Source organism: Athene cunicularia (genome assembly GCF_003259725.1).
Source record: "Athene cunicularia isolate RWA chromosome 9 unlocalized genomic scaffold, athCun1 chr9_part2, whole genome shotgun sequence".
NCBI classification, from domain to species: Eukaryota; Metazoa; Chordata; class Aves; order Strigiformes; family Strigidae; genus Athene; species Athene cunicularia.
Window position 1 is genome coordinate 2746638 of NW_020799111.1, and position 23267 is coordinate 2769904.

At 39.7% G+C, this 23267-nt stretch overlaps 1 protein-coding gene across 5 annotated transcripts in view; it reads right to left on the reverse strand.

Annotated features, from left to right (window-relative positions):
* STAG1 (stromal antigen 1) overlaps nucleotides 1-23267 on the reverse strand; it is a 204207-nt gene that overhangs the window by 148726 nt on the left and 32214 nt on the right. For 3 of the 5 annotated variants that reach the window (XM_026855427.1, XM_026855431.1, XM_026855430.1), the window contains 2 exons: nucleotides 10985-11119; nucleotides 4281-4383 (listed from right to left, as the gene is read on the reverse strand). In XM_026855427.1, the coding sequence (XP_026711228.1) occupies nucleotides 4281-4383; nucleotides 10985-11013 (132 nt within the window). In that variant the 5' untranslated portion in view covers nucleotides 11014-11119. Of the gene's footprint in view, nucleotides 1-4280; nucleotides 4384-10984; nucleotides 11120-14313; nucleotides 14430-16866; nucleotides 16957-23267 lie in introns of those variants that run through there. The other 2 variants (XM_026855429.1, XM_026855428.1) reach the window with 2 other exon arrangements.

A 23267-nucleotide genomic window follows, 5' to 3' on the forward strand; every position in this document is an offset into this window, starting at 1 on the left:
ACTGGACAGGTTAGCAAGATGAATAGGTGAGCAATGAGGAGGAGGAGAGAAAGTGAAATACAATGTTTGCAAAGCCAGTACTTCAATAACTGAATCCAGGACTTTTAATATCAAATAATGTTATCAATTTAATTGCCTAGATTAGAGTTTCCATGGTGTTTGCATTTCTCCTCAAAGATAACAGTCATTGAGTAGCTTTTTTCTTTTTGATCATCTTTTCATACAAGAATCTTATTTCTTCCTTTCTGTTGCAGCAGTATCAATTATGAAGACAGGGTCTGATTGTGTATCTAAACATACACATTTTGTCCAGTCACCCAAATAACTGTGCAAAATGACTGAATTTGTGGGTGAGAGGAGAGCAACAGATGCCATTTATCCTGCCTTTACAAAGTTTTCAACAGTCTCCCACAATATTCTTGTACCCAAATTGGGAAGTTATGACCTGGATGGCTAGACGACTAGATGGTTGGAGAAGTGGTTGAACCACTGGGCGCAGAGCACAGTGGTTAATGGATCATCCTCTACCTGGAGGCTGGCACTGAGGGAGTACAACAGAAGTCTACCTGGAGCACGTCCAGTTTCCACCTTTATCAGACAGCTGGAGGGGGTGAAAGCGTGCTTCTGTCAAGTATGCCAATGAAACCAAACTGGCAAGGAGAGCACTTAAAGACACCAGGGCAATACTGGTACTGACAGTCTGGAGGACTGGGCTAACAGTACACCCAAAACTCAACCTGGACAAATGCAGAGACCTGTCCTTAGCAGAGGAATAAATCGTTGCACTAACACAGGCTGGAGACCAGCCAGTTAGGAAACAGGCTCTGTGGAAAAGGACCTCAGGGTCTTAGAAGACAGCAGACTGGATGTGAGGCAGCCATGTGCCTGAGCAGCAAAGCCTATCAGCACCCTGGGCTGCACAAGCAGGAATACAACAGTACACCAAGGAAAGTGATGATACCCTTTAACTCTGTGCATCTCTGCCCATATCTGGAATACTATGTCTAGTTTTGGCCCTCTCAGTGCAAGAGAGATATTAATAACAAGTTTAGCAGAGGACTACCAGTTGGGGAACACTTCCCTGTGAGACTTTTTGCAGAGCCATACAGTGGGAGGACAACTGACAGTAGTCATGAACTGAAGCAAGAGGTCCTGATTGCCTGCAAGGAGTAATTTTTCATTAAATAGGTTGCTGAGAGAACCTGTGCAGTCTCTAGCCTCAGTGGTTTTCAAGATCAGACCAGAAAAGCCCTGGCCAATGTGGTCTGATCCCAAAGCTGCTCCTGCTCCAAGCAGGAGGTTGCAATGAGACCTCCTGAGGTCCCTCCCAGCCTGATTCCATGATTGACCAACGCTGTTTCTCTTCTCTGAACCTCTTCCAGTCCTAATATATCCTTCTTGAGATTTTGGGGTGGAGGCTGTGAGGGAAAGAGAAACCAGAATTGTGCAGAGTATTCCAAGTTTTGACAAACTACAGTCTTATAAATTACACAGTATTTGTTTTATTCTCTATTCTCTCCCCTCAGAGTTTTAAGACTGGATTTGGTTATTTTGGTCCCCACTGATCATTAAGATGAGGTTTTCATGGAATCATCTCTGATAACCCTATGGTCTTGCTCCTTAGCAGCTCACGGCCCATCATTTTACATACAAAGCAACGGCCACTTTCTCTGGACTCATTCTAAGCATAATGAGCAACTGGCTTATGTAGAAACTTCATAGTAGAACCACAGTACCAGTAAAGTGCTTCAGCAAATACCCCACAAGAGCTACTAATAAGCTCAATCAGAGGGATGAGAAACATCTTTTGTAACATTCACCTTTCCTTTCCAGTGAAGGTGTGGGTACAAAATAGCACTAATGTTGCTTTAACTTAGACTTCTCACTCCAACAATCTTCTGAGTTAGCAAACAGGTTGCACCATCCTCTTTTTAACGAGATCTACAAAAACTCAGAGATTTACTAATGAGATATTCATAAGATAATGTGTTGGGTTTGCGTCTGACAGGGTTTTGGTAGCAGGGGAGGGGCCTACAGCAGTGGCCCCTGTGAGAAGCTTCTCAAAGCTCCCCTGGCTCCAGGTAGCACCCAGCTCTGGCCAAGGCTGAGCCCATTAGTGATGGTGGCTGCACCTCTGTGATAACATACTTAAGAAGGGGAACCTTGGAGGAGGAGGAAAAGTGAAGTAAATACCTCTGCAAACACCAAGGCCAGTTGAAGAAAGCAGGAGGAGAATGGGGAGATGCACTGGACAAGACACACACATCCCCCCCCTGCAGCCCATGGTGAGAGGACAGGCTGTGCCCTACACCCATGGGGGTCACTGGGGAGCAGATTCTGACCTGCAGCCCATGGGGGACCCCACACCGGAGCAGGGGCTGTGCCCGAAGGAGGTCGGGACTCTGAGGGCAGCCCCCGCTGCAGCAGTCTGGTGCTGGGAGGGACCCACACTGGAGCAGTGCAGGCAGAGCTGCACCCTGGGAAGGACCCACAGCACAGAAGTTCATGTAGGACCGTCTCCTGTGAGGGGACCCCACACTGGAGCAGAAGAGTGTGAGGAGTCCTGCCCCTGAGGAGGAAGGAGCAGCAGAAACAACAAGTGGTGAACTGACCACAACCCCCATCCCCTTCCCCGCTGTGTTGCTGGAGGGGAGGAGGGAGAGAAATCGGGAGCAAAGGTGAGCCCAGGAAGAAAGGAGGGGTGGGGGAAGATGGTTTTTAAGATATGGTAATAGTTTTCACTGTCATACTCTAATTGGAAAATTAAGTGGTAGTGTTCAAATTAAACTGATGTTATTTTTCTTCCTGAATTGAGTCTGTCTTTTGCCCATGACCATAACTGGTGAGTTAATCCTCACTGTCTTTATCTCAATCCCTGAGCCTTTCATTTTATTTTCTCCACCCCATCCCTGAGGGAAAGGAATGAGCGAGTGGTTGTGTGGTGCTCAGTTGCCCTCTGGGCTCAAACCATAACAGAATTTCTGATTTTGTCTTTTGTTTGCAAGTTACATAAAAAGATGACCTGTTCTCTTTACATGCTTCTTCAAAGCTTCCTCTAAAGAAGGTCCATGTTTGTGAGCACATCTGTCCATCTGAAGAAGAATATATGCCATCACAGGAAACACTGTTCAAAAGCTTTCAAAAAGGAAGACAACATGGCCCAAAAAGTCCAGGAATTAAAATACCGTCTCCCAAAATAAGTCCAGAAACTGATGAAAATTGAAAGTCAATACTAAGCTTGGCCAGCACGTTTGAGAGGAACATATGGATCTGTCCATTCTTACAGACTCACTAGTCCATGCTGGAGGAGTCAGTCTTATCGTAGAGATCTTAGGGTAATTAAATATATATCTATATCTATATATATATCTATATATATATATAGATATCTCAATCTACTAATGCTATACATATATATAGCACATTCATACCAGGGGCGTACATACAAAGACTAAGAAGTAAATCAAAACCATTAATAACAAACACACAGAACTTCCCACCAAAAATCCACAGTGTGTACTTCAAGTGATATAATCAAGAAAACTGTGTCTGATGACCCTGAAAAACTAAAATGAGGGATAACCTCATACACAGAACTTTTTCTGCATTTTCCAATACATTTTCTATTCTTTAAAATAAATGAAAATAAGAGAGCCTCAATTACTATGTGAGAATAGTTTCTGTATGTTCCCAATGATGGGCCAGCAATGGCAAAGACGACTGAAGAACAGCAAGTCTCATACAGCAGGCAGCAGCACTGACTGCTGCGCTATAACAGAGAATAGGCCGAAGCTCTCAATCTGTATGTGGGACAGTGTATGTCAATTACATTAATTTTTAAGATGTGCTAATAGATCTTCTGAGGCATTTAGTTAATACTATGCTTCAACTCTTCTGTTCACATTAAGAGATTATCAGTTACTAAAAGGATGGCTTAAAATTCATTACAACTTTCAAAACAAAGTGGTCATGCTTACTGAGATTATTCTTGTATCCAGAAGAATGTTGTAATATGACAATAATAACAAAAGTGTAATGTTCATGTATAACTAGTTAAAGAAAAAATAGCTATTATGAGCTCATTTTTATGTCCCTTTTTAAACACTCCAAACATTGTTTTTATATCAATCTGATAAATATTTCATTCTACAAGTCTTCATAAAGTTTGACATAGGGCTCATTAAAAGCCTATTTATGTGACCACAAGATGATTAGACGAAAAACAGTTTGCAGTCAATTTTAAATAGATGCACAACAAACCAAAACTAAATGACACATACTGGAGGCCTGCCAGGACGGCCCCTTTTTCTTTTTCCTTTGACTTCTGCTTCTTCAAGCTCACTGCCAGCATCTGAATGTGCAGTAGTTTCATTTGTAGAATCCCTAGGGGGGGAAAAACACTAGATAAATTAAAATGATTTGAAATCAACAAGTAATCTATAACTGATTAAATATTTAGTCCTAAAACAGAAAAAAAAGTCAGCATTAAAAGGCTTGCCACATATTTTCTGCAAACTAAGGAACTAAACATTGTTAGCCCTGGCAAAAAGCCTTACCTTTTTATGGGCTGGAATTTCATTTTATAGACTGGAAGTTATTTAAATTAACAGCTTCTTTTGAAACCATGTTACACTTAAACTGGCTACATTGAACAGCACATTCTCAACACAACCATCCCACAATGTATTCACTAGTATCAACTTTCTTTTACTCTTGGTAACTACCTTACAGCAGCTTTCAAGGCCATGAGAAAGTAAGCTGGAGTCCAGTCCAGCTATCACATCATTAGAACAGTTACACAAGTTCTCACTCGGGTTACATTGTGATTTTAGGTCACACTCCAAGACAATGGTATTGTGCAGCTGTTAATAAAGAGGGGATTAACACTGACCATGAGGCACCAACCAGAAAACTCACTTTGATCTGAAGACATGTATGATTCTTGCAGTTAGAAAACCTTTTTCACTAATACAATGACAAAACCTTGCTAATAGTCATTGAGCAGTGTCAGAGAAGCCCACAGTATAAATTTTCTATCATTCCTCTTTTAGATTTAAGACCATAATAAGAGAAAAAAAAAAAAAATTACCACAATTTCCACCCACCCCACAAGAGCCAGGTACACAAGTACTTCTCTGCCTTCAAAACAGGCTGCTTGAAGAAACAGCTTGTAATTGATCTTCTGAGGTATTAGATTTTGCCCACAAGCAAAAACCATTCCTGTTACTGATGTGCTTCATTTTTAGTTTGCAAGACCACCAGTGCATGAGATCTCTGTAAATGGAAGAGTAACTCTAATAAGGTCCTAGATAACTCAAAGATGGGTCAAGTCTAGCTCTAATCAGAGTTTTCTTTAAATCCAGTATCATTTCCTTGATGTGAAAGGAGTTAAATTGCTGTAACACTTGTGCAAAAGAAAGGTGAAAATCAGACCTATTCCATTATTTTATACAGCCTCAAACATAAAAGGTAGCACTGGTGATCTGTTTTACAGAAACAGAGAAACTTAATCAAGCCAAGATCTACACAGATCTTTCACACTGTCTGGGGGCTTTCTGTGTTTGTTTTATAAATCGGGAATAGTCCACAAGTTTGCTGTATCACCAAGAAAGATATTCAGTAATTCAGAAAGATACAAATATCATTGTATCAGAATCAAGAATGTTCTGATACTTCTCTTTACTAAAATTACTGTATTGTTCGAGGCCTGCTCTAACCCAAATAATTCTGCAGAACTATGATGAATTTCTAATATTAAGACATCATTTCCAACTTTCCCAGTTTGCAAGCACAAATACACAAAGGGGTCCATAGAATCCTCTACAAAAGCTAGAATGAAGAACATATATGAATCTCCTTTTGTGAAAGTAACTTCAATGGATTATCTCCAAATACTCTACACACCCCAGAAAATCATGCATCCTTGATTAAAAAACAGCATTCGAGTACATTTAAGTTCCCAAATTCTATGCTTGTAAAACAGGATCTCTACAGAATATTGAATATGCAACTTTGTTGTGATAAAATCAAAGATAAATAGCTTTCTGCTTCATAAGTACAAAATTTTGAAAACTCAGTATCAATCTATGGATTTGGAAAAAAAAAATCTGTAAAAAACCTAAAAGCAAATAAAAGATATCCTACAAAATTCAAAATTATTTGGTAATAGGACCACACTAGTGAAAAACAGTGCGGTGAATATGGCTGAAAACAATGTCTATACGGATGGACATATCCAGCCTTTACTCAAATACCAGCCATCACATTGCAACTCAATTTGACAAAAACGTGTATTGCCTTACAATGACTTTTTTTTTTTATATAACTTTAGAATAAATGAGGAGCCCCATGAAAATATCTGCTGTTTTCTATTGCTGTAGTGAAATTAAAGTGATTCTCTTTTGCTCTCTGTAGAAAACAAAAACACTTCTCTGGTCTACACAGCCCCTTACCGGAAAAACTTTAGACATAGTGTAGTCTAAGCAGTACCTCCATTCCTGAGGAAACGCTGTACCTTTGCTAGTTTACAAAATCGCACCCCTAATATCATCAGGATAAAGATTTTTCTCAAAACCAAATTCAGCAGTCCTCCTAGGCAAATGGCTCAAACGCTTTCCTTGAAACACTAGAGCTGTATAAATAAACTGTACTATTTTATATGCCTTTAGTCCACAGAAAACTTGACTTTGGTACAGCCTCTGTCCAGGTCTAGAAAAACCTAATGAGATTTGTGTATATAGCTCTGGAAATTTCAATTGCTTTGAAACATTACATATGCAAGGAACAGTTTAATTATTAACCACCTTCTCTTCTTTGTTGTCTTAAACCTGATAACCATGCTTCTCTAATATTTTTCTGGTAAAACTTCTCTAGTTTGCTGGAAGCCTTTTCGTAAAGGCTCAATGAATCAGTATGAAGGTTGAGATTCATCTAATTTAAATGAGACATATGCAACAGAGATAACAGAAAAGGTACAACATACCTCATGCTAGGGTCAGGGTCCAAAATTGGTCAGTTTATGTTTTATAAATTTTCCCCTCTCTCCACTGATGGTAAGGTGATCTAGACAAGCAACTCAAATACAAATGTTTAAAATTAAATAAGATGAATCTCACCCTAACAATATGTGAGGCAAAGAGGAGATTTCTTTCCAGCAAAGATTATGTAAAGAGTAAGGGGAAAACATCAGAAAGTAAGTTCCCTTCAATCCTTATATGATTTGGAGTAGGGAGACAGGATTATGGACAACCTACAGTCCTTGGCTGATTTAACATTAAAATAAACATCAGTTCAAGCAGCAGGGAATTCTGTCTGAATCAACTCCTGCACTGCAGCCTTGAGCCCCTTCAGTTTGGGAGGCAGTGCTCTTTGCTTCTGTCAAAGCCTTACAGTTGCTCTGGATACACACACACACGTCCCTCCTCTTCTTATTTCTGATCTCAGAGGAGTAAAGCATCTCTCAGCTGCCTGCAGTTCTGTCAGGTTTTTAACCCTCTTTGAGAAGAGCATCTGGCCAGCATCCATCTCCCTCATTCCCTACACATCTTGCAGAACTGCGAGGAAGTAATTTATCTGGTGGTAGACATCCACATCTTAATAGGCCAGAATTATCTTACCCCTATTTTACATGTGTATGACTAGTAACCTAAGGGGAAAACCTAGGCTTAGTCACAATTTATCTTTCCTGAAGCTGTTGGGAGGAAAAATAATATGGGCCTAAGGATCTAAGCATCTAAGAAGAGGAGAGGTGGCAGTGTCTAAGCTAAACCTTTCCTCTCTAATACACCTTTGACATGATAGAGACATAGGAGAACATGGCAGAGTATGGGAGACCTACAAGATTGGGGTGGGCAGAGTAAAGCAGACAAGTGAGAACCCCTTTTAGGGGCTCAGATTTATTAAGCTTTTCTTTCTCATTTCTGTGGTGGCTAAAGTATCTTAAGAAAACCAGCAGTAACTCCAGGATCCCTCCTAAAAACTCCAGATATTATTCCAAAGTTATAGCCACTTTAACTAACCAAATGGTAATGAAGAATTAACAAGATTACTGGGCAGCCCTTTACCATGTCATGCTTCTGAAGAACCTATTTCCACAGACACGGTAAATATCATGTTTCTGCAAAATAAATCAATTTACCTTCCTTCTACTACTGCATAAAACCCTAGCTATAGAGGTTATACCACCCTGCTTAAAAACACACCACACCAAAAACCTATGTTCATGTATCTGGTTTTGCAAATAAAAATGCTTCTATAAGCTTATATCGGTGTTGCTGAGGTGCTCAAGGTTCTGGCAGAGATAAATTCAGTAATTGCTACCACCAGACTCAGCCTTGTGAAAAAAAGCATTCATGAAGAAAAATGGCTAAATGCACAGGCTCATGAATCATGGATGAATCAGCTCTCATGGTTGAACTTCAAAATCTAAAGAGGAACATGCCTCACAGCAAATATGAGTCATCCCATTGAGAGAAGACTCGTAACAGTCAGTCACCCAGGTCAAATACACCAGAGGTTCTTTCCCTACATCTGAAAAACCAATAAGTGAAATCCTGTCTTCACTGCATTCTGAAGTCACTTCTGTGAATCCAGAAAGATTAAAGAGTTCTCCTTTCATGTACCCTCAACAGAGAAGAATTTGGGAGGGAATATTTGATACAGTCCTAAGCAAAGTACATTAATATATCAAATTGACTTTAAGACTTTGTTTAAAGATGGTAGACAAAAAGATTAGAAAACGTTATGAAAAATTAGAAATTAAATATACACTGGTAGATTATGATAACCCTTCAAAGCTGCTTATTTAAGAGCTAGAAAGCAAGCTTTGGTGCTCTCTGCGTGGAACCAGACTGTGGCTTCCCAAATCTAAATGTGTGAAGCTAGTACCCCTAAACCCAAGATTACTTCAGGTCTTTAAACCCTTAGCCAGACTCTTTTCTGATCAAAGTCTGGCTGGGACCTACTGAATTAGCAGTTATTTTCTGTGACACCTTGTCCACACTAGACAATGTTCTGAGCCCTCAAGAGAGTCTCAAAACCTTCACATGCAAATCCTGCTGATTGTTTTGTAGAAAGATAGATCTCATCTTGTTCATGAGCAACCAAAACTATGTATATTACTGATGAGGACTCCTCACCAGCACTTCGCACAGTGGCATTAAATGATTCCCAGCTCTACCAGGAAAACAACATACATATTTTCTTTCATTTGTTAATGTTGCATAATACTGGGGGCTCACCATCATCTTCTGATTAAAGAATACGCCTACGTCTTGCATGTCCCTCAGGTTTCTCAGACCATGTGCAGTTACCAAATCAATTAATATGCACTTTTTAACATTAAACTCTATGATATTTCATTCATAAGTCCATCTAGCTTCTTGAACTAGGAACAAGAATATCTCTTCCCTACCACTGCTGTGACAAAATCTCCCAGTTTTTTGTCCTTGGCACATTTCATAAGCACACTCTCACTTCCTGAATGTGGCACATCCAGGGTAATATGAACCAAGATAATTTGTTTCCACAACTACCCTCAAAGCTAACCAGAGCCTCCCTATGTCTGATGATCCCCCCTCAGTGCTACCTATCAGAGTCATCCCTGTCTTTAGCCACATGCTCACCCACAGCAGAAATTAAGTTTCTTCGAAAGAGGTTTTGAAAACATAAGAAAAAATTGCAATGCAGAGCATGTTATTATTAAGGTCAGACAAATAACTGTACAATTGTCTAAGCATTCAATTTCTCAAAGGGACCCGAAATCTTAGTTTTGGAACACCACTCAACCTTGATAAACTGAGGCTCTTTTATACCCTGTGGTAATTCCTATTTTCATATGTTTATTCCAAGCAAAAAACTTAACATCAGAAAATTACCACATGTATTTGGTTTAAGTAGCAAGTGGTGGCAGTGGGGCAGCCACAGGGTGGGCTCTGTGAGGAGCAGCCAGGACTGCCTGGGGGGTGACAGACCAGCCCTGGGGGCAGCAGGAGGGAAAAGGTGCTGTTGGTGCCTGGCCCTGACACCCCACAGCCCCTGGAGGAGCCAGCACTAGAGCAGGTATCTGCACCACAGCCCTCAGAGAGACCCATGCTGGGGCTGAGAGCCAAGGACTCAGGAGTGAAGGATGAAGTTGACCAGGGAAGAGCACAGGGGGGAGATGGAACATGTTTTGGTTTTTATCTTTGGTTCTCACCATCATCCGAATCTTTTTTAATTGTCAATAAATTAATTTTCCCCAAGTTGGGTCTGTTTTGCCCATGAGGGCAATTGGTAAGTGATTTCCCTTTATCTTGCCCCACAAGCTTTTTCCTCTTGTATTCTCCCCCTGTCCTTTTGAGGACGAGAGTGACAGAGCAGCTGGGTAGGTGTCTGGCAGACAGCCAAGGTCAATCCACACATCAAATGAAGCTCCATTTTATTCCTGTTTCTAAAATTCCTTTCTTAACTCTACTTGATTTACTCTAGCTACTCTCATTACAGACTTCCACTCTATTCTTTCTGGTAGTTCATTTTATCCAGGTACAGTGATGTTCCCATTTGTATAAGCCACTCCCATTTCCCAGCAAGATCAGAACATGCTAATGCCACTTGCTGTCTTCAGTTGCAGAAGCTAAAGGCTTTTTGCACAATAAAACCAGCTCACTGAAAAAGAATACACAACTGGAATATACCAATGTGGTCAATTAGGATTAAAACTCATACACATCTCTGAAATCTCACAACATTCAGAAGCACAGAAGTAGCAAAGATCTTGTTTTGCTTTTCACAGCAAAGTTAAACCTCCATACATATAAAGAAATATATTTTACGTTATCTTTTTTTTTATTCAGCTCTTTAGCATATGACAACACAGGAGGCCTGAGAGAATCACCCTAATCTGCACTTCTCTCAAGCTTGTGCTTTATCCTCACAATCGCCTCTCTGTTTACTTCCACCTTTTTAAAATTGAAGATGTGAAATATATAGAGAAAAATATACTCACTGTAGTACTGGCAGATCGGAAGTAATCATTTTTGCAGCACTCTTGAAATTAAGAGCTACATAGAACTTCTTCTAAAAGTTATTATAAAACAATTACTTGGAAGCCTCTTTCATGAAAAGAATGTTAAAGTCCAGTCTGTAAAAGAGAGGAAAAATTGTTAGATGTGATTCCAAAATAGTTATACACTGAATAAAAAGCACTGTAAGCAAAACCAGTCAATTTTGAAGTAGCATCACTATTAGACCACGGGAAATTTAGAATGGATGTCCCCAGGATAGCTTAATCACATTCTTGCATTCAGTTTTTACAATTTAGGCAGCTTCACTGTTTTTTTTTTTGTTTTTTAAATTAAACAAACCATTATGCATTACCTCTGAGATTTGTTTATGGCAACTCTAATGTAAAAACACAAGCAGAACTCTGGCAAAATTTAAATAAACAAGATAAATACATAAGCAAACAAAGAATGTGATGATACAGATTTAAGGAATTTATTTTATAGTCATACAATTAACTAAACTTGCAAGACAGAAGTTTGGTTTAATGAGAAACAGACTTTTAGTTTTCAAAGATCTGCACCTAAAATCATACTGGTTTTGATAAGACAGGTAAAATATTTCTGATAGAATTCCTTTTAATCTAACTTAAAGTTTTAAGTTAAACAATAAATTAGACTGCATCTGTGGTACCACTAAACCCACTAGCAACATCTCTCCACCCAAAAGACAATCAAGGAGTTGACTAATGACAGCAGACGTGACTTTACCATTAAATAACAGCACTGTGTGACAGATGCCATAATCTTTGATGTAATAAAACATAGAGCTGCCATCCCATTCTTCCAGAAAATACAAGTTCTGGAGAAACTTAAAATGATTTGTTTCAGTCTCCACTTTTACAGATCCTGGGGCAATATAAATAACTGCATGGAGCACTGCAGCTGAGCAATGGCAATGAATTCCACTTGGGAATGCAGGACTTAACTGCATGTTTTTAAATCATAGGATATTTTAAATCTCTTTTATTTAAGTATTTGATTTCTTCTCAATGGGCAGTTTTTTCTGTGCTCTATTAGCCTTGTGCATGACAGCAGGAAAATCAAGCCGAAAGAGGTAACATGACCTACACCAAACATAGTAGCTAAATAAAACTGTAACAGTCCAAGCAAAACATGTAAAGTATTATTTTCCATCCTACACACATCAGTATTTATTTACCAAAACCATAACTGTACAGCATGAACAGACTTTTTTTGCCTCTGGTTATTACAGTTTCAATTAGACTCACAGATGCATGCAACTAGTTCTTCCAGTACTTACTACTTCATACTACTAAGAGTTTTACTTAGAGTGTCTCATCGACAAATTGAAACTTTACACTACATACTGCCATCTAATTGACCATTTTTCCTACTGGATCACTAGCAAGCCACTTTGTTGCAAAACAAATATTAACAAGAGAAGTTTGTTTAGGATTAATTGTACCACTCCAGCATTAATGCTTTAAGGGGGGCATTTTCCACAGCCAATACACCAGGTCAATGTAAAAGCTCTGCAGTTTCACTGTAAGACACAAACTAGTCTGAGCTCTTCAGGAGAAAAAATGTTATATGACATATGCTATTTGTGCTATTTCCATAACAGTGTTTCTTCAGGACACTGGTCATTACTAGGTTTTAAAGGATGCAATTACTCTTGACATGGGAACAACATGCCCATTCAACAACATAAAGCATTTCAGACACTTGTAAGAATTTATTATAAACAAACATAGAATCAGACTGAATTAACTTTTGAGTTGATTTCCTATATGAAGAAAAAGGGGAATGTTCAGCCTTCTGAAAGGCATTACAATTGGAACAACATGCATTCGGATGGTCTCAAAATACTAATATTTAGGTATAACATAAGAATATTTAATGAAATCCTGAAATAGAGGGCGGCAGCTTTTGATTAAGCTTCTGCAAATCTTTTTTCTTCTTGCCATGACAATTAGATGTACATATTTTTGTCATACCTTCCCTTTAAAACATATTTTACAAGTGTATTTTTCTGCACACAGAAAAGCACTCATACACACACACTCTTGCATACACTAACTAGACGTCAAAGCAAACCTATCCATCTTGGATCATCAGATTATTCAATTCTAGCAGGATACTGGGCATCAATCCTTTCAAAAGAGCTTTCAAAAGAAGTTAAAGAAAATTTATGTGCGTTTCATGTAATATTTTCCACAGATGTTTAAGGCATCCTGCACAACTGTTATGTGGAATTTCTTTTTTTAATTTGCTTTTTCAACCTACTTATCACCCTTCACCACTGTTGTGCTATGCATGCTCAGATATAGCAACCAGCAGTGTACAAGTGCTCTAGGGAAGTGTTTTTGCACACAAGGAAAAGTAGACTCGCTCAGAGGTAACTTCTTTGAAAAGCAAAGTCCTGGCCTAAAAGAAACTATGGAGTGAAGGGTATAAAGAACCAGAAGGAGAAGAGAGGCCCTGTTTCATTCCAAAGCAACTGAAGAGCCAAGGAAGCTGGACCCACAGCCTTGACACAGTGGTAATGGCAGACAACCTGACACATAGGGATCTGCAAGGTCCTGTAGTATTTTCTCACAGTCCCTGTGCTGAACAGGAAACTGCAAAACAGTGCTGGAAAGAAAACATCTGTATGTGGTTAGGTCCAGACTGGACCATCTAGAAGACAACAAAGTTGTCCACCTACTGTCTTGTGTTAATAAATGCACTTAACAAGGGCTAAGCCAAAAAATGCTAAAATATAAGAACTGTCAATGCTGACAAGCCAGAAAGCAAACAGCTCAGAGCCAGAAACCCAAAAAGAAAAGGCAAAATCCTGCCCGTTTTGTAGGACTGACCTGAATGAGAATGTTACATTGCATAGAATAACAGCTCCCCATTACACAGCCCAAGCCAGCACTATCCCTCACATGTGTCCCCTACAGTCCTGCTGGCTACTATGTTCTGGATGGTAACTCCTTCCTCAACGCAGACACTGAGCTGCTGAAGTCAGGAAACCCGTAACAGTCTTGGGATAATTGCCTGGCAACTTCCCTCAACATTACTCTATGCTCACAGAAACACCACTTGCTTCTGAAATTCAGTCTTAAATTATCACCCGTGTTGCTTAGGCTTGGTTTGGAAATAAAATAAGGTACTACAGTAACTAATGAAAAGCGGTATGTACTTGAAACAGTGTTCTCAATTTAGTTGTGCAATTAAGCTTGACAACTGTGGAAAAATCACTGATCCTTTTGGACTACACAAATGTGAACCTTCACATTTTTTCTGGTTTTAATAAAAGAAATACCTGTTGCTTAAACATGATGCTCTTAACAGGAAAACCAAACTCTCCTCCTTCCTGTCTCATTCAGCCTGAGGCTAAAACCATTGATAAAAAAATTCTGAAAGCTTGAGACAGATTCCAAGTGTCACCTTTATACTAGGGAAGAGAAAAGCAGGAGGAGGAACACTTCATACTTGTGTAGTTTGGGTTATTTAAACTATAAAACATGATATAGTTGAACAAGTCCTTTAACTTGCTGTCAATTGCTTCTAGTCCAGAAGTTTAAAAAAAAAATAAATCTGTTTTCACTCAATCCCAATTCTAATGACCTTAGCATGTTTACAGCTTTTTAAACCTGCACATCTTTATTTTAAGATGACATAAATTATGCTGGCATAGTTAAAAATGACCTATAGAAGATTATAAAGCAGGCAGTAGAAGGCACCATTCAGTTGAAACATACAATGGGAAAACAAGTAAATGTTTCTCTTTTTTGCTTCTGTTTTTTAACCATGCATAATAACCACAGCAGACATAATGACCATTCCATAAAACTGCTTCTTAAAAAAAGTAAAAAAACTTTTCTATTAAATTGTCACTTTTATGATGGTTTTTCTTCAGTAAGTACCTCATAATGAGCTCAGCTTTAAGAAAGGCTCAACAATTCTAAATAACAAGTCCAAGACATGCATTCCATCAATATTTTCTGTAGTTTCTACTAACATGGAAAGCTACCTACATTTTTTGCAGTCCTTAAATTGTTTTATTTGCACCTCTGGTGATGAAGTGATCTACCCATTTTAGCCAAACAGCAAACAAATGAAAAGATTGACACAAACCCTGAAACCTGACAGAGTTGTTCCAGGCAACTATCCAGTAGGAACAACCAATCAAGTTCAGCTAATCTTACTATAAAATAGGTACCTACCCCTTACAAAGCTGAAGCCAAAACTTAAACACCACCACCACCCCCTCCCCTGAACTATTAGATTTAGCAATAAGAGTTACATAGTTATTAATTGCACTGCCTAGGAGATATCCAAAATAAAAGATAACTGGTGTTTGACTGACTCCCATTCAAAACCTTTTCCTTATTGACCAAGTGACCTTGTCCCATCTGAGTGCAAAACATATTCAAACAATGGCACATACTGACGGAGCAGTATCTTCTCCCACGTAATTGATAATGCCCATACAACATAACTTTGTTTTCCATTTAAAATTACTTTGCTTTCTTCCTTTGTGCTCCCTCCTACGTCTTTCCTTGCAAGTTAAAAATTATAAAGCAGCACGCTTCTCCATCCCATTAAAGCCCAAAGGAAAGTTGAGAACTCCAAACATACTGCTTGTATAAACGAGAAGCCACGCCATTACATAGCACTGTAAGACATGTAAAATCCAAGTTTTACATATTCATCTTAGAGACAAGCATTGTCCCCTCAATATTCTTACCCAACCACCACGTTTGACAGCTAGTAAAATGCCTGCATCAGCAGCACACTGCACACCAAGGCAGTGCTCCAAAAGCTTCAATCAACAAGGTGACAGAGAAAAGAGGATCTTACATGCAGGCAGATAAATTCTAGCCTTTTACTGCTTTATCCAACCCCATGCGTGGCCTTCGGCACACCACTTAAATCCTTCCTGCCCAGCTATCCCATCTGCAAAGTGAAGATAATGTTTAGAAATTGAAAGTGTAAATTCTAAATCCTGCAGAACTAGAAAAACAGTCACCAGGAACTAAACCTGTAACAAATGTAACAAATGCTATGATGTGTTCATCACTCAGGAGTTTTTGTTTGCTTTGGATTACATGTTTCTACAAGCATAAGCCTTATTTCTAATACAGGTTTGGAACTTGAAACAAATTCACCTTGACCCTACAGCCACTTGAACTGAAAGCCAAATTAAATCATCTTTTCCAGGTCTGATTTTGAAAGTACATAGCATCATATAAGGCCAAACAAGACATAATACTTATTTAGCCTATCTTTAAGACAATTTGATTGAAGTTCTACACAAAATCTAAATTTCACATTATCACATTTTAGTATTTAAACCAAGATCGATGGTCCAAGTGACAGAAAAAATAACACTAAGCACTAACAAGTTCCTTCAATACTTAAAATACATAGGAAGCTCTGCCAAAATGTAGTCTGCAATATTTTTAATCCAAACTAAGCGCAGTAAGGAGGAGGTAATGTCAGGAACAACTAGGCTAGCGCAGCATGGCGATGCTTCATTTCTGCTGTGGTTTGAGCTCAGAGAGCTACTGAGCACCACACAGCCACTCACACACACCCCCAGCCCTTCCCCCCAGAGCTGGGAAGGAGGAAAGCAGAAGACCCAGGAACTTGAGATAAGGACAGGGAAGGATGACCTCATCCTTTAAGCACAGGCAAAAAACAGACTGTTAGGGGAAGAAAAAAAAAAAAAAAAGAATGCAAATTTCGTACACACACTAACAACAACATGTCACAGACAGAGGACTGTGAGTAGCATGGCCACATCTTGAAAACACCTTCTCCCATCCCTCCCCTCTTCCTGGGCTCAGCTTTACTCCCAGTATCTCCCTACCTTCTCTCCAGTGGTGCAGGGGGCAGGGAATAAGTGGTGCTGCGGCCAGTCCTGCCACTTCTCGTCCCAGGGAGGTGGGGGGAACTGCTGGCATTCCTCCCCCGTTCCAGCGCAGTTCCCCTCTCACAGGAGACAGTCCTCCACAAACTAACTGCGACATGACTCACTCCCACGGGCGCGTGGGTCACCCCAACGTGTTGCAGTCCTCCCAGTGCCGAACTACAACAGAGGGGCCTTCTTCCCACAGGGTCCCGGCATTCTTCGGGTGCAGTCACCTGTCCCAGCGTGAAGCCCCACATGCCACAAATCAGTATCTGCTCCACCAAAGACCCCACCGTGGGTGGCAAGGGGGCGGCCCCGCCCTCTCACCACAAGATACAGGGGAGTCTCTGCTCTGGCACACCTCCCCCCTTCCTCCTCCTTTCTCCACTGACCTCAGTGTTTAAAGAGGTGTCATCCTCACAACTCCTTCTCACAACTCCTCCTCCACCTTTTCATTTTCCCTTCTTAAATATGTTATCGAAGAGGCACAGCCACCATAGCAAGTTCTCTTGGCCTTGGATAGAAGCAGGTCTGACTTGGAGCCAGGGGAGTTTTGAGAAGCTTCTCGCAGGGCATCACCGCTGCAGCTCCCTCCCCTGCTACCAAAACCCCGCCACTCACTCAAACCAGGACGTTTTCCTATATCCTTCAAAACCATACTGAACATATTATTATTGCTCCATATCCCTCTTCCAAATATGTTTGTCTGCTCTTGCTGTTATCCATTTAATACCCAGTAGGAACTGCAGCTCCCAACCTGCAAAGGCACGCCAACAACAAAAGCAAAAAATGGGGAGTTGGCCGATACAACCAGATGCTTGTGCTGCTGCTCTGAGGACCCTGGGCAGGCTGGAGCAATGGACAAACAGGAATTGCATGAAGTTCAGTAAAGAGAACCACACAGTCTGGCACCTGGGGAGGAACTACCCCACACAAGGGTTTGGAACCAAGCATCTGGAAAGCTGCTTTTCCAAGAGAGAGCTGGTAGACGACGACTTGAACAGGAGGGAGCAATACACCCTTTCTGCAAAGGCCAAGAGCATCTCCTGGGCTGCTCTAGGCAGAGCACTGCCAGCATGGCAAGGCAGGTGACCCTTCCCCATTACTCAGGGCAGATGAGACTTATCTGGAGCGCTCTGTCCAGTGCTGGGCTCCCTGGTACAAGAGAGACACATACATACATTGTTTTGCAGTAAAGGGACAACTTTGAAAAGTTTGGCTAGGGGTCACTCAGAACAGCAAGTTGAGGATTGACAGTTGTTTTTTCCTTAGAAAATGTCACTAAGAAATTAATACATAAAACAAAAAAGTGGAAGTGAGCTCAAGGGTAGTGTGTAGAATACAAGACAAATATTTAAGGCCAAGAAAAAAAAAGTGAAATTGTACACAAAATTAAAGCCTTTAGTAGATGTTCATTAGCACTGACTAGAGTTTCTTTTTTTACCCTTTCCTTTAGAGGTATTTCCAGATGTGTTACATATACATCTAGAAACAAGAATTATCTCATGGCAACCGCTAGCTGTCCATTTAACCTCGCCTTCTATTTCAGTTGTCTCCTCAGTTGCACTCTACGGTTGCACCGACATGTAGAACTGATTCTACAGGCAAAACAGCTGTTGTTGCTTCCTCTCACCAAAGGCTTTTAGCCTAGAAACGTCCTGCCCCGTCAGCCAGAAAAATAATCCGAAGTCTCACTTTCCAGTGTGCAATATTATTCTGTGCTATTCACAATTACTAATGCAAGGCCTCACACTGAAAGGTTATACAAATCACCTCTTGCAGAGCTGGGAATAAAATTCTTAAATGACAAAAACCTCCAAGTCATACTATCACATTTCTATACTTAGTTTTCTGTCTCAAAATGTATGAACTGCCAAAACCAATCAGTTTTTCTGTACCTTCTCCTACTGTTTCCAGGAGGTAGCAGCTAATTTCGGTACTCTCTATGTCTGTGCCGAGGCACTGGCACTAAGATCACACAAGAAAGCTGATACAGTCTTTTAACAATGGTTATAATAGTGTAGTTGATCCAAATGTCACACATCACTCACACAATTTTGTTTCATCATCTCCAGTGTTTACTTCAATACTTTTTAACTATACTATCATATACTGCCTTCTTACAATGCCTAGGATGGCTAATACTAAAGATATTAATCAAATGTTTTGTGCAAACGATTGCCTGTAGATATGGCTTGCCCAGGAACAGAAGTTTTATCCTTTCCAATTTGTAGTAATTATTTTTAATAAAAATAAATTTGATAGACTGAGCATACAAAAAGAAACTTGCTTTCCCTTGGTTATTCTTACAGACTTCAGACATAACTGCACCTCACTCTGTGGACACAGAGTGAGACACTTGACCTGATTTTCTGCAGCACTGAGCATTCACAACTGTGACTGAGATCACTGGGGGCTACGGGCACTCCGTCACTCATAAGACAAATAATTATGGTCCGATTGCACAAGACTAATAGTTAAGGCACTGAGTTCTAATGCTGGTCCAGTATCTGGATGGTTAAGATCTTCATTAACAATTTTCTCCTTGCCATCTGTCCATTAGGATAACATCAGCTACCTACCAGCCTCCTATCCACCTGCTCTGAACATAAAATACACATTAGAAAGTTAGTTTCTATTGTCCTCAAACTGTGCACATAAATAGATGGATCCTTGAAGTCTTCTGCTTCTCTGCACTTGTATTTCCAAGACTCAGAAGGCATCTTGAGAAGATAAACTCACTTATGTTTTTAACATGATGTAAGAACATCAAGAATCACAAAAAAAGCCCACAGAACTTTTTAAAGTTGAGAAAGACTATGCCTATGATGGAAACTGTGGAGTCATTCTCCAAACAAAAGACTGAGCAATCAGTGAAACTTGCAAAAGACTGAATAATGATATTGATAGCGTAACTGTTCACCATACCTTAGCATAAAGTTTTGAAAGATAGTTATCAAGACTATTAAATGCTTCCCCCCAAAACGGGCCATCCAGTTCAGCTGATTCCTTAGTAAGCCAATTCAGCTCACCAAAATGGCATAAAACTTCGAGGTTTTGCAACTAATTTTAGTGAGCCAAGCCAGAGTTCCAGGAGGCTCAGAAACACCAGTGTGCAGAAAAGTGACAGATGAGTACAGCTGGATATAAACAGGACTGAAGGAGGGCGACATCTTTTTTCAATATTTAAAAACTGCTGCAAAGGCAATGAAAAGAAAGAATAAACTCTTTTTCTCAGTGAGAACAGGACAAGTCATGGGTTTAAACTGCAGCAAGGAAAATTCAGGTAAGACACTGAGAAAAACTTGACAAGGACTCATGATAAACTGCAATAGTTTGCTCAAGTGTGAATTATCCACCACTGAAGATTTTATTTTTCCAAATAGATGGGTCACACTTGTCAGGTACAACTAACATTGCAAAGTTTGTAGTAAAAGCTTATTCCTAAGAAACTGAAACAGCTGGGAAAAAACAGGCAAGGCTTTGGGAATACAGCCTGCTTCAGGTCTGAAAACATGGCATAACTCTGCCTGCCTGCTGGAGGGGAAAGGGTGAGAACTAGATGAACTCTTGATATCCCTTCTTACCCCCCTAGTTCTTTTAATGTTTCTGTGACTTTACCCTCAATCAAATCCATGTGTGACAATAATTAAAATTAAATCCAGTGATTAAATTCACACTCAAGCACTTCTGTGAGTGATTGCTTATTCCTGCAAAATAATCCACATCTTGAGGAAGGCAGGAATCCCTGGTGTAGTCAAACACATTTAGATGGTCACACAGGCTTTGGATTTTCATCTCTGTACAGCACAAAGCACAACAGGCCAAGAGCATACACAATCTACAAGCACACTAGAAGCAGTGTTAATAGATTTTTATGCTACCTCAGAAAAAGCATTTACTCATCTGTAATTTTTCTCAGCAGTGGACATCTGGTGTTCTATTATTCATTGCATCTGGAAAATTGCCAACAATAAAACCAATTTTCACAAAAAGAAGCAAAGCCTTACAAGCAGAACACTGGAATAAAGGAAAAAAAACTCTCCACGATTCAGGTTTTTGTTCTTTTGGTATTTGTTTCTTTGCTTTGTCTTTTCTTTTTTCTCATATGGGACACTGATGAGAAAAGCCAAGACAAACTGCAGAGCATTTTGTCCAGATTATCAAAGAAAACACGCATTTTGAAGTCACATATAAATTAAAAACTCTAGAAATTGACTTACTCTGGTACTCATATGAACTTTAGGGGGATGTGCAGAAAAGCTTGAGGAAAATAAAGTCACTAAATAACTTCTCTAAGTTCACACAGCTGCTAACAGAAAGAATATTTAATGGTTAATATAGGGAGACTCTTGCATGTATCAAATAGAAGTAAATGTAGGACCACTCTAAAGTGAAATATTCCATCAATTTCCTGACAGGTACCTTTATTATCCTCCCCTCAGAGGAAAATGAAGGCATAATGATACTTCAAGAGAAGGTAGTGTTGAAGGACTATGTTAAAGCACTCCTGCCATTGAAAACTGCTCATTCAGGAAACCATGTGTCTTGGGACTCCAAGCTTCAAGAAGCAACTCCACCTATTTGCTAGACCTGCCAGGATCCTTGTACTTACAGAGATGTCACAGTCCAAGTCCCTCAAACAGCAAAGGTTTCTGGACATTATCTAGGTGTGACTGAGGTACTGAAAGGCTCTGCTCAGTATTCGTACTTATTCCAAAGTTAACCCTTACAAAGTTTTACGCCAAGAGAGTCTTTTGATGCTATCAGTTCAAGAATGGGAAGATCCTGGAGTACCAGTTTTTCCCAGTCCAGGGACTACAGCAACGTTCATATGACAAAACCTATAGATTGCTGTACTACTGCCTCTCTATTAACACGATGGACATTCAGCTCAACCCTCAGCCTGATGTCACTAACTGGCATCTGTTCTACTAAAGTTCCTTTTTCACTCGAATACAATCCTTTTGTGTACATAAGGGTATGTGGATTTTTTAAAATTATTAAATCCCTCATATTTTGAGCTCCTTAGAAGAGAGGTTGCATTTAATAAAGGGATTAGCATATATCCAATAGGCATTGGTAGCATAATGGTATCTTTCTGCAGTGACACAGTCTAAATACCCTCGCTTTTAGTAACCATTTTTAACTTGTACTGTCATTAAGTGGACAGGGGTTCCACTGATGATTTTGATTTAAGCGGGAATAAATTTTAGCAAGAATAAGCAAGCTGTTTTCCTTCAACTGTTAACTATTTTTAGCCCAAATAACTCTGTTCAAGTCAAAAGATCTTTTGACTCTTGATTCTGGACACTCTGCTCGAGTATTGACAGAACATAGTGGCATAGCACAGAGGGAGTAATTCTCATATCCTTCCTCTATCCATTAGCAAGAGTACCTAAATTACAAATACCTGCTAAGTTCCTAAAAAGAGTTTGTGAAAACTGAACAAGAGCCAAAAAAGTAGCAGAGGTATACTAAAAAAAGATGGTTAACCAACAAAGTCATTAAATAGAAAAATATATATATATATATATATATATATTAATTACAGAATCAAACCCTACTTGCCAACCCCAACAATTTGCTGAGAAAACTCAACTTCATAACAAACCAGACACCCTTCACCTACCTTGCACCACTACAATTCCTCTTCTGGAACAAGCCACAACCAGATCCCTCCAGGGAAAAAGTACCCAAGCCTTAAATCCCATGATGTTTGAGAGACTAAAGAAAGAGCTGTAAGTAATCCCAAACAACAATCAGCGACACCAGCTGGCAATTCTGACTTCATTCCTCTTCACCATAAAACTCGTCTCAAGTTCTCGTCCCAGTAAACTAAGAGAACCTATTATCCTATTCTAGGAATTTTTTCATATGCTCCCCAAGACTGAGAAGCCTGGTAGGTCTTTAGTCCAAGTACAACAGATGGAACAAAACCCATCAGAACACGTTAAAAAATTTCTCCATTTACTACTCAGTGAGCCAGTTATCCTCAAGACAAACTTAACAGCATCTATAAACTACAAAATTTAAATCATCCCTCCAAAGCCATCAGTGCTACCACAAATATATTAGATCAGGTCATTGATTTCTCATTCTGTGATGTAAATTTTTAAGGCAAAATATGATAAGAACAACAACTCCAGAATCCATATGCTGCTAAATAATACCTTCTCAATCCATCCCAACATGACACTGCTCCATTCTAAAGGCACTGGAACAGACCCATAAATATGCTGAAATCCACATGAGCTTACTTAAGAAATTCTGACAATATAACCATGGCCATTCCTTTCCTAAAACATACAGATGACATCTACTTTTCAGTCTGAAAACTCATTGTTTCAGTCATCCAA